This window comes from Mobula birostris, chromosome 14 (genome assembly GCF_030028105.1).
Source record: "Mobula birostris isolate sMobBir1 chromosome 14, sMobBir1.hap1, whole genome shotgun sequence".
Lineage (NCBI taxonomy): Eukaryota > Metazoa > Chordata > Chondrichthyes > Myliobatiformes > Myliobatidae > Mobula > Mobula birostris.
The window spans coordinates 54247434-54259487 of NC_092383.1; the positions used below are offsets into that span (position 1 = coordinate 54247434).

General features: G+C 39.4%; 1 protein-coding gene across 4 annotated transcripts in view; it reads left to right on the forward strand.

Moving 5' to 3' along the window:
• Positions 1-12054, forward strand: part of LOC140209910 (E3 ubiquitin-protein ligase makorin-2-like) — a 35389-nt gene that overhangs the window by 10862 nt on the left and 12473 nt on the right. For 3 of the 4 annotated variants that reach the window (XM_072278571.1, XM_072278573.1, XM_072278572.1), the window contains exons 3-7: positions 369-778; positions 5403-5527; positions 5980-6173; positions 6733-6840; positions 11027-11156. In XM_072278571.1, the coding sequence (XP_072134672.1) occupies positions 369-778; positions 5403-5527; positions 5980-6173; positions 6733-6840; positions 11027-11156 (967 nt within the window). The remainder of the gene's footprint in view (positions 1-368; positions 779-5402; positions 5528-5979; positions 6174-6732; positions 6841-11026; positions 11157-12054) is intronic. The other variant, XM_072278574.1, reaches the window with a different exon arrangement.

Below are 12054 nucleotides of genomic sequence, written 5' to 3' on the forward strand. Positions count from 1 at the left end.
CCTAAAATTTAAGTGTTGGGGATAAATATTAAAGTGGTGGGAATATTGTAAGACAACATTTGATTGAACTTTTGGACAATTTGAATGTTTTGTGCAGACCTAATCTGTTATTGACTATGCAGGACCAAAATGATTGCTTAGAGGAGGACATACTATTTTGCAACATGAATGTAATTAATTGCTGCCCATGCAAATCAAATGGGATCACTATACTGAACACAATAATTTGTTAGATTTGCAGTGGAGATTGGCTAGGCAGTTTATATGTGCCTCCCTGGTCTGGGACAAAATGGTTCATTTTTTTTCTAAAAGGCTTTTTTGAAGTGTTAAATTGTATTTATGAACAATGCCTAAAAATATCATGCTAGATATCAACACATACAACCAACTGTAGGATGGTCATCTGGGAGCAGACGTGGTTCTGAGCCTGCCCTTCAGCTGAGGAGGACTGGAGAATCTTCTCAGACTTCCCATTATGTGGAATCTAGACACAACACTCGAGGATACAACCCCAGAAGCAGGCGTGGTTCTGCTCCTACTATTCATCAAACTGCACTTGGATCTTCTCAACCTTCCCGTACTGCCCACTCAACTACTGAAATGGCCTCTTGGAGTCAATGTGGTCCTGAACCTACTGTCTCAAGTTCCCTGCACTTGAGGAATAATGAGTGCTTTGGCATGCAGCTGGAGGAAGAAGCTGAAGAAGATAAGGAAAATGAAACTCCTTCAAAATCAGAACTTGGTGAAGGACAATTACCGTGGCTGTTTCAAGAGTGTGGTAAGTAACACTGAACTTTATGTAAGGCTATGTTTTGAATCTTTGCTTTCAATTTCCATTTCTCATGCAGTCTTTTGGAGGAAAAAGAGTAGGAAAAGCTATTGTGGGCAGGGGTGTCTAATATCTTCAGTATTTTTGGAGGAGGTGAAAAACAATTGGAAAATCTTGTTTTCAGACACTGCATGGAAACTTTGGATCTATAAACTGAATTAGTAGGCAAAACAGGGCTAATGAATTGTAAATCATCCAACTGGTACTTAATGAATTGTTTTGGGAATTGCAGTAATATAGTCTTGCAACAGTTGAACTATGAGCACAATCTAAAGGTTGAAATAAATGAATTGATTGGCATCCATATAAAATGGGTAATACTTGACTAATCCTCTGAATGGTATAGGGACAAAGTAATATGCCAGGAAATCTTGTGGTGGGGAGTGCATTAGAACTTCAAAATATTTAACCAGATCATGCTTACAAATACAAACTAAAAGCAGTGGCTTCATTGAGTACTCCTTTATGTAAAAGAGAATCAATACTGTTCAGGGTAGCAGTCTGAATATAGAGATGCTTGGAAGCTACACTCCACAGTAGTGGTCCCAGGAATCTCCACTATTTTCTTGATCTTTTTTGTAAGATGTTATGTTCAATTACCAAAGTTGAATTGGAGTTTGAAAACTGAGTGCCTTTTATGCCTGGATTCTTCACACAATCCAGATTTTTAATACATGCATGGAATTCTTTCCCCTAATCACCATGGTCAAAGACTCAATAGTTGTGAAATGTGGATATCTGGGATTTGAAGCTGCTTTTCTGTGTCTTTCATTACCTTATGAAAATCTGGAAGCTAAAGCAAAACCAGCTCTGGGAGTAGGTTAAATGGCCATTGTAAGTTGTCCCATTAGGTTAGGGTTAAATGGGTTTGTTGAGGTTTGCTGAGATGGTGTGGTTCAAAGGCCTTGAAGAACCTACTGTATTGCTAAAACAAGTTCCAGTTGAATTACTGAAAGTTGTGGCTGCACTTTGTAGTGTATCGTTCCTCACTTTCAGATCCAGGTCCTGCTGCTTCAATACGCTCTTAGGCCTGCAACTTGCCTTGATTTGGCCCAACCTTCCAATTACGCCCAGCACTTAAATTGGTCAAACATTGGCTTGTTCCTTGCTCTCGGGCCTTGGCATCACCACCTCATCACTGCCTTGCCTCGGTTCTGTGGTTTCAGATTACCTCCAAGGCCGCTCCAGAAGCCAAACATTGGCTCGTTCTCCACTCTCAGGCCTGGGCCCTGCCATGCCACCTCGATTCAGCCAGTACACATCACATCGCAACCCCCGTCCTGCACCTTTAAGACTTCAGTTCACACCAGAAAACTGCCAGGTCGTACAGGTGGTTCAAAACCTCAGCTCCAAAAGGGAAGTTGCAGGCTGTTGACTGCAATGATAGTTTGGGGCGGGGGGGGGCGGGTGGAGATGATGATAAGTAGTTAACAGTTGTTTGCTGCCAGCAAGTTGTCTCTGTGCTTCACCAGTTCCATTTTAAACCAGTAACACTGCCCTCATCAAGTTCCAGTAGTCCAATATGCACTCTCACCTCTTTTACTTAGTATATCTTGGGGGGGGGAGAGAGGGGGGAAGAAACCTTTTTGTATCTTACTTTTATATTATCGGCTAGCTTACACTCATATTTCGTCTTTTCTCTCAGTGCCTTTTGTTGGCTTTTAAAATCTTCCTCTTAACTAATACTGCTTTAAAAGACAAGACATTGCTGGAATCAAAAGATGAGGTAGCATCAGTGTAAAGAAAAACTGTTGTAACTTTTCATCAGCATGTGGGAGTAATAAAGGTAGCAGATCATTTTCGTGTTGCAGACAAGGGAGAGTGGAGAAAACAAATGGAGTGAATATAGGGTGGAGACCGAGAGAATCTAGATGCTATTGCTGCTGCTGTCTGGTTAGTATCAGAATTGGGTTCAATATCACCATGAAATTTGTTCACTTGATAGCAGCAGTCCAATACAATACATGGTAAATGTAGAAAAAAATGAGTATATATGTATATTAAATAGTTAAATTAAAAATAGCAATACAAAACAGAAATAATAAAAAGTGAGGTGTTCATGGGTTCAATGTCCATTTGGAAATTGGATGGCAATGTGCAAAAAGCTGTTCCCTGAATTGATGAGTGTGTGCCTTCAGGTGTTTCTACCTCATTCCTACTGGTGGTAATGAGATGAGGGTATGTCCTGGGTGATGGGGGTCCTTAGTGATGGATGCTGCCTTTCTGGTGCACTGCTCCTTAATGTCTTGGATACTATGGAGGCAAGTACCCATGATGGATCTAACTAATTTTACAACTTTCTATAGCTTCTTTCGATCCTGTGCAATAGCCCCCTCCCCCATGTCAGATGAAAATGCAGCTTGTCAAATGCTCTTCATGGGTGTTTTAGGTGACAAACCAAATCTCGTCAAACTCCTAATGAAATATAGCAGCTGTCTTGCCTTCTTTATAGCTGCATCGATTATTTTGGTATCAGGTTAATCTTTGACACCCAGGAACTTGGAAATTACTCACTCTCTCCCCCCAGTTCTGATCCCTCTGAGAATTGGTTTGTATTCTCTCATCTTGCCCTTTCTGAAGTTCATAATTAGCTCTTTGGTCCCACTGACATTGAGTGCAAGGTTGTTGCTGCGACTCGTACTAGTATATAAATGGGAGGAGATTAATTGGGACAGAGGAGGGAGAAAAGAATGCTGCAACTAAGTTGCAGAGCATGGGGGGGTGGTGAGTGGGTTGATAATCTTGCGGGATGATCAGAAAGTAAGACTGGTTATAGAGTTACATTCCTAATTCTTCATCACTCTACAAACACTACTCGATACACAACACTGTATTTCCAGAAATTGCCACTCTGCATTTCAGTTTTAGCTGTACTTTTTTGCCCCATTTGCTCATTTCTTTGCATCTCTGATAATGGACCAATTATGAAGGGCCTTCAATCTGAAACATTAACTGTGCCTATTTGGATGCTGCCTGGCTAGTTGAGTGTTTCTTGTACTTTTATTTCAGATATGCAGCGTCTGCAGTTTTTTAGTTCTTCAGTACAGTTTTATTGGCATATTACCTGGCAGCTTTGACAGTCTAGATTAATCAGTCAATGGAATTTTCTCCTGTAAATTGCATAATTATGTACATAGTTAACTTCCTCATACTGTCTGTTTACTTAATTGTACTTGCACTATTTGTACTCATTTTCATTTAGATTTTTGTGATGTTTATTTTTAAAAGTGAATTTAGGAGTCTTCATTAGTTTTTGATATGGAAACCTCCACAGCTTACCTGACAAGTTGTGTGGGGATTTGATTTCTTCTAGCTGGGGTGCCTTAAAACCAGGAGCTGTACTATGAGAAGGAATTTCCTAATGGACTGTGGAGGCTGAGTTTGTATAAGAATTATGTAATTTGTCTTGAATATTAAAATGTATGATATTAAATCAAGTGGTCTTGGAACAGAGATTATTGAATGGTAGAGCAGGCAAGTGGCATTTCAGTTTATCTTTGACATTTCAAGCAAGGATTGATGTCTTAGGTAGCAGATGAGAATAAATTGCGTAGAAAATACAGCCTGGACAGCTTGCAATCATTGAGGGAACAATAAATTCAAAATTGTTTCAAGACATTTTGCAGTAGAATGTCAGGGTGGATGATGCAACAAAATAATGATCCAAAACATGAGTAAATCAACAACAGAATGGTTTGAAAAGAAAATTCATTTTTTGGAATGGCCAAGTCACAGTCCAGACGTTAATCCAATTGAGATACTGTGGCGTGAGCTGTAGAGGGCTGTTCATGCAAGGTATCCCGGAAATAGTGATTAACTCAAACAGTTCTGTATGAAGGAATGGTCTAAAATTCCTCCTCTCCATTGCGTAAGTCTGATCAGCAGCTAAAGGAGGTTCTACCAGTTATTAAGTACAAGGGTTCACATACTTTTTCCAGCCTGAATGATTAAACAATGTGTTTACTAAATAAATAAAAAGTATGATTGTTTGTGAGTTACTAGTTTAGGCAGATTCTCTTTGTCTATTATTGTGATTTTGAAGACCTGAACACATTTTGAGTAAATAATACAGAAAGCCAGGTAATTGCAAAGGGTTCATAAACTTGCAAATGTACTTTGACAATAAATTTACTTGGTAAAATTACACATTTGGTTAATCTGTTTGGATAGCAATAAGTTCGCTTTGCTACATAGTTGAATTGCGAAAGGGTGAGATGAAGAAATTTCAGAACTTTAGCCTTTACATTTTTGACTTGTTAAATGTTAATAATGAGCAAAGTGGCCATGAATAAGAGATCTTCATTTAAAAGGATGCCTGTGTGAGAGAATTAATAGCAGCATAGAATTGCATAACAAAGTTTAGAGACATTCATTTGACATGATTTGCAGCTTTTTAGCATGGTTCAAGTTCAAACTTTAGAATTCCATTTTTGAAACGTTGTGGGGTTTGCTTCACTGAAAATTTATAAATGCAGATATTGACTTCTAGTATTTCTAGCCCAAGTTTATTTCAGTTATTGTCATTTCTTAGAGTTTCCTGTTATACAGTGTAAAACTTGGTGTTACATTTCAGACTATTCATCAGCATCACAGGCAGCAGGTTCTGTTCAGCGTACATGCCAGAAACCAAACAATGGAGTCAACCATTTAACTCAGGATGACCTGAAGGACTCTTTGGCTTCTCAATCTACTGTGAAGGTCTGCAATTACAATTTATGTAAAAGATCTACTTCCATTTATCCACCCCAGTTAACAACTGCATTTTTATTAAAGTTCTTCTGCTTGATATTTTGTAATTCTAGGTCTTGCATGAGAATTTTTTTAGGACTATATTAAATGAATTGGAATATGCTTCATGTCATTAAGAATGAGTATTGCAAAACAAATTAGTTTTTATTAAAACAGGAGCAGTTATTACATAATTGTAGCATGAATGGAGGTTGAATGAGCATTATCTGTTGAAACAAACTGGATTCCCAAGTCTTGCATTCCTTCTCCATCCAAAAAAAAACACTTAAGTAACTTCAGTTATTTAAGTTATCGCATAATTTTTCTGTGAGTTTGGTATTTTTCCTCTGATAGAATGCTAAAGTTTTGACTATAATGAATAAAAAGAGAAGAATGATTTACTGTCTTCTATTTACATTCAGAAAAAAATGACCACAAACCAGGCCTTTGAAATGAGCAAAGATATTATTTGTGGAATATGCATGGATAAAGTCTATGAAAAAACACCCTCTAAAGACAGGTGCTTTGCAATTCTTCCTGACTGCAATCACGCTTTCTGTGTGACCTGTATCAAGAAGTGGCGACACAGCAAGGGATTTACCAATAATATACTTAAGTAAGTAAACATCAAAAACTAAATCCTGTTTTTGTGCCATTTGTAAAATTGCTATTCTAATTGTCTTAATCATTGAATTGCCTGAAAAAGTTTCAAGCAAGCAGTAAGGAGGTATACTGAACAGTGTAAATGTAATCACCAAATGTGCTGAATTGGTGGTTCCATATTAACTTCCGGGCGGTGGTGTGAGAAATTAATCTTTGCTACACTGTTCCTGATCAGAAAAACTGTTTTGAATCATTTTACTCTATAAACATTCTTGTAATTTAAAATAATACTGTAGAATATTCAAAGGTAATATTTTTCTTTTTAAAAAAAGAGGATGCTTGATGTTTGAGAGTATTTCAAGATGTCAAAGTGGAACTATTTCCATTACAATATTCTAAAATATCTGAATTTAAAATGTGCTGCATTTCCTAATTACAGTTGAATTTGGACTGTTATTGATGGCATTTAGAGGTTTGGCTAGACCCTCCATTAAACATTGAACATGAATTTTGATGGTACTTGCATTTTTCCTCTTAAGTGTCCTGGAAATTCAAATATTCTTTGTTTACAGAGCATGTCCTGAATGTAGAGTTGTGTCCAGTTACTACATACCAAACAAATATTGGGTAGTTGATGAAGAGAAACAGGAGCTTATTACAAAGTTCAAAGCTGAAAAGAGGTAGGTATATGATACTGCAGTATCAGTATTAACTATTCGTTAATTGTGCATGCTATGGAAATTATGAATGTATACTATGTTCCACTTTTTTTAAAAAAAAAAGTTACATTTATCTTAATCGACCTTGGACTCATTTTGTGACAACTTACACTCAGTAACCACTTTAGTTACAGAAGTGGGACCTGGTGTAGTCTTCTGCTGTTCTAGTCCGTCTACTACAAGTTTCAATGTTCGGAGATGCTCTTTTGCACACCACTGATGTAGCATGTTTGAGTTATTGTAGCTTTCCTGTCAGCTTGAACTAGCCTGGCCATTCTCCTCAGACCTCTCTGATTAACAAGATGTTTTCACCCCCAGAACTGCCCTGCACTGGGTGTTTCTTGTTTTTGACACTGTTCTTTGTAAACTCTAGAGAATGCTATGCATTAAAATCATAGATCAGTGTCTGAGATACTCAAACCACCAACAATCATTCCATGGTCAATATCACTTGGATCACTTTTTTTTTTCTTCATTTGATGTTTGGTCTGAACAATAGCTGAACCTCTTGACCATGCCTGCATGCTTTTAATGCATTGAGTTCGTGTAATTTGTTTGACTGATTAGATACTTGCATTAATGAGCAAATGTACCTAATAAAGTGGTCACTGAGTGTGTGTATATATTAATGAGTTGGTGTTAAATTTGCTCATTTCCATAATGATCTGGCAATTATACTTCGTGCATTTCACAACCAATGGTACTATGTAATGAAACTGGATGCAGGGATGGAACTTTGTACTTAATCGGTTTTATACCCACTGATATAGTTAGCTTTTAATTGTTGCTTCAGTTCAGAGACAATAGGAAATGGATGGTTTATGTTGGCATTGTCTTTTTATTATTGTATGCATTTAAATATTCTCTTCCTGAGATGCAATGGCCATAATCTGTAACTTCTGATGCTCAATCCAGAATATTTTCTTTTAGCTTCTACTTCCTGCTTTTGGTCAATGTGAGATTTTACTATTGGAAGTAATTCTCAAACAACAAAATGTGATTGATTTATTTATTTTTACTAAGCCTCTTACTTCCTCCCAAAAACTTGATTGGTAGGTTATGCTTAAGAGATGTAAGAGAAACTCAGTAGATCAGACAGCATCTGTGGAGGAAAATGACTGACATTGTAGGTCAAGAGAACTGAAAAAGGGTGGGGGTAGGTGTTGCCAGTATAAAGAGGAGAGAGAAATATGTGGCACAAGAGCTGCCAAGCAATAGTTACAGCCAGATGAGGGAGGAAAGTGGAAATAGAGGCTGGGATTGATGGGTATAGATAAAGGGCTGCAGGACAAATCAGGCAGAAAAGAACCATGGAGAATGTAACTAATAAGGGAGGTAGGATAGGCGGATCGAAACAGTTCTGAGGGGTGGAATCTGGTGAAGGGAGTATGGATTGGATGAGGGGATAGGTGTTGTAGGAGTAACTGGGTAATTGGGGGGGAGGGAATAAAGAATTAAGCAACGGCTTGAAATTAAATGGGAACTGATGCAAAACCTCTGCAGAACCTTGCCATTTAGGCATAACATTGATTTCTTAACACCAGTTTGGTCAACTTGTATGGTACAGCTTGGATAGGAGTAATACGTTTGTGGTTTCAAACTATGTACTTTAAACTTTGTACTGTAATTTCTTGTGGTATAGTTATCCAACTGACTCTTCTTGGTTTCTTGCTGGTTTTAGTCATAGTCATACTTTATTAATCCCGGGGGAAATTGGTTTTCATTACAGTTGCTCCATAGATAATAGTAATAGAACCATAAATAGTTAAATAGTAATATGTAAATTACGCCAGTAAATTATGAAATAAGTCCAGGACCAGCCTATTGGCTCAGGGTGTCTGACCCTCCAAGGGAGGAGTTGTAAAGTTTGATGGCCACAAGCAGGAATGACTTCCTATGATGCTCAGTGTTGCATCTCAGTGGAATGAGTCTCTGGCTGAATGTACTCCTGTGCCCACCCAGTACATTGTGTAGTGGATGGGAGACATTGACCAAGATGGCATGCAACTTGGGTAGCATCCTCTTTTTAGACACTACCGTCAGAGAGTTCAGTTCCATCCCCACAACATCACTGGCCTTACGAATGAGTTTGTTGATTCTGTTAGTGTCTGCCACCCTCAGCCTGCTGCCCCAGCACACAACAGCAAACATGATAACACTGGCCACCACAGACTCGTAGACCATCCTCAGCATCGTCCGGCAGATGTTAAAGCACCTCAGTCTCCTCAAGAAATAGAGACAGCGCTGACCCTTCTTGTAGACGGCCTCAATGTTCTTTGACCAGTCCAGTTTATTGTCAATTCGTAACCCCAGGTATTTGTAATCCTCCACCATGTCCACACTGACCCCCTGGATGGAAACAGGGGTCACCGGTACCCTAGCTCTCCTTAGGTCTACCACCAGCTCCTTAGTCTTTTTCACATTAAGCTGCAGATAATTCTGCTCACACCATGTGACAAAGTTTCCTACCATAGCCCTGTACTCAACCTCATCTCCCTTGCTGATGCATCCAACTATGGCAGAGTCATCAGAAAAATTTCTGAAGATGACAAGACTCTGTGCAGTAGTTGAAGACTGAGGTGTAAATGGTGAAGAGAAAGGGAGACAAGACAGTCCCCTGTGGAGCCCCAGTGTTGCTGATCACTGTCGGACACAGTGTTGCAAGCACACGTACTGTGGTCTGCCAGTCAGGTAATCAAGAATCCATGATACCAGGGAAGCATCCACCTGCATTGCACCAGCAGAGCAGGGTGGATGGTGTTGAACGCAGTGGAGAAGGCAAAAAACATGACCCTCACAGTGCTCGCTGGCTTGTCCAGGTGGGCGTAGACACGGTTCAGCAGGAAGACGATGGCATCCTCAACTCATAGTCGGGGCTGGTAGGTGAACTAGAGGGGATCTAAATGTGGCCTGACCATAGGCCGGAGCAGCTCCAGAACAAGTCTCTCCAGGGTATTCATGATGTGGGAGGTCAATGCCACCGGTCTGTAGTCATTGAGGCCGCTGGGGCGCAGCGTCTTTGGCACGGACGAGGCAGGACGTCTTCCACAGTACAGGAACCCTCCGGAGCCTCAGGCTCAGGTTGAATACATGGCGAAGTACTCCATATAGCTGAGGGGCACAGGCTTTGAGGACCCTGGTACTGACACCATCCGGTCCTGCAGCCTTGCTTGGGTTGAGACGTTTCAGCTGTCTTCTCACCTGTTCAGCTGTGAAGCCCACCATGGTGGTTTTGTGTGGGGAAGGGGTATAGTCATCAGACCAGGGTGGGGGACTGTGAGGAGGGGTAGGAGGGGAGAGTGGAATATGTGTTGGTTGGGGGGCCGACAACGGATGGCTAATGTGTGGGATGGGCAGGGGCCACAATGTCAAATCTGTTAAATCTTTTAAGCTTTCACATACTTGTGTATCAACCTTAATGACTTCCAACAGGGTTTCTGTTGTGGTTAACATTTGGTTTTAAGAGATTTAATCAGACTTCTGATTCTTTCATGTGTACGAAGTTAGTTAAGGAAACCAATTCTTTCCTTGGTACTACTGGCTACTCTACAATCTTGGTTGCTGTTTTCCCCTGCTAAATCCTTCAATCTCATGTTTGCTCTTATAAGTATTTAAGGTCCTTTGTAAACCAATGCAGGTGTTCTCTATCCTCCATTCTGGAATCACCTATTCTTCATGCACTTCATCCTTGCTCTTTCCAGCCAATCAATTTCTCCATGGTGACGATCTTGTGCCCTGATTAACAGGCACAGAGCTGAACCTCCCAAGAATTGGATGCAGTTTGTTCTAAGGCTAGTTTTTCTACTTGTATATCTTTCTTTATGGGGTGATATCAAAGGTTCTACTTCTATGGGCAAAATTAGTATTTCAAAAGTTCAAGACCTGAAATTGCTGAAATGTGAGCTCTGTCCTTTGACATGTAAGTTATTGTACTTGGGCAGGAGGGAAGTCCTCCTTGGGGCTGTTTTTCTTGATTTACTTTGGTATGGGTGGGATTGAGTTTGCTTTCAGAATGGCCTGCTATGAGAGACTATTTTGATTAACATTTTTTTGAACAAAGTTCAGGTGATGCTTAAATTTGAGATGAGAAAATTATAATCCTATTCCTGCTACAGTTAACTCACTTCTGCAATGACACTCTTCACAGGAAAATAAGATGCAAGTTTTTTCTGCAAAGTAATGGCAAATGCCCTTTTAAATCTGAATGCATGTACTTGCACGAATTTCCAGAGGGATACCGGCCAGCTCGGCGTCAGCCAAGAAAGCAGAGCAATCATGTAAGAACATTTTACGTAATTACAAGTATTTGCTCCATTATTTGTATAATTGGTTTATTTTGTAGAATAACCTTGGTCTCCAAGCTAATTAGGCTGTACGTAACTCTTTGGCATATACTGAGGCAAGTTTACCATACTAAATTTCCATTTAGTATGATACAGCTTTAGTTTATTTACTGAAGCTAGTGAATAACCTAAATCAATGAAAATTAAACAGCAGCTAGAGATGGATGGCAAGAGGTTGAATCTTGGGAGTGGGTTAAAAACCAGGCTGCGTTCACCAGCAACTTTGTGTGTTGCAAATTTTGAACTTGTGACTTTTATAATCAGCAAGCTTAAGTGATAGGTATATGGGTACAAATTATTATGTAATACAGGCTCTTAAATGAAAACCAAAGACCTGTAGATGCTAGACATGTAGCATCATTTTAATATTTTGATAAAATAGCATAATTTCATTTTGTTGGAAATACTTAACAGGTCAGGCCACATCTGTGGGAAGAGAAATGTGAGTTAACATTCCTGGTGTTTGGAATGATCTTAGTTTAAAGTTGAATAAGGAACAGCAGCCAAGGTAAAGAATTGATGGTTGGGGGGTGAAAGATATATTCGATTGGTGAAATCTTTGACCCTGTGGGTGCTCTAGTAATCTGTCAATTTACGGATGAAGGGGAGATTTGAGGTGATGGTGATGTACATATACTTGAAGCTTAACATACTTTTTTTTGAATAACTAAGTTTTCCAGAAGGTTGGTTTGGTGGACTTTACATAGGTGTAGTAAAAAGAGGAATTTCCAAGCTCTGCATCTTTGCATGGCATCTGTGATATTAACTCTGCTTCCATAACTTGTCAGAAAGGCTAATTCCACTAGTGCTTTATACAAAATAGTTTTGGGGC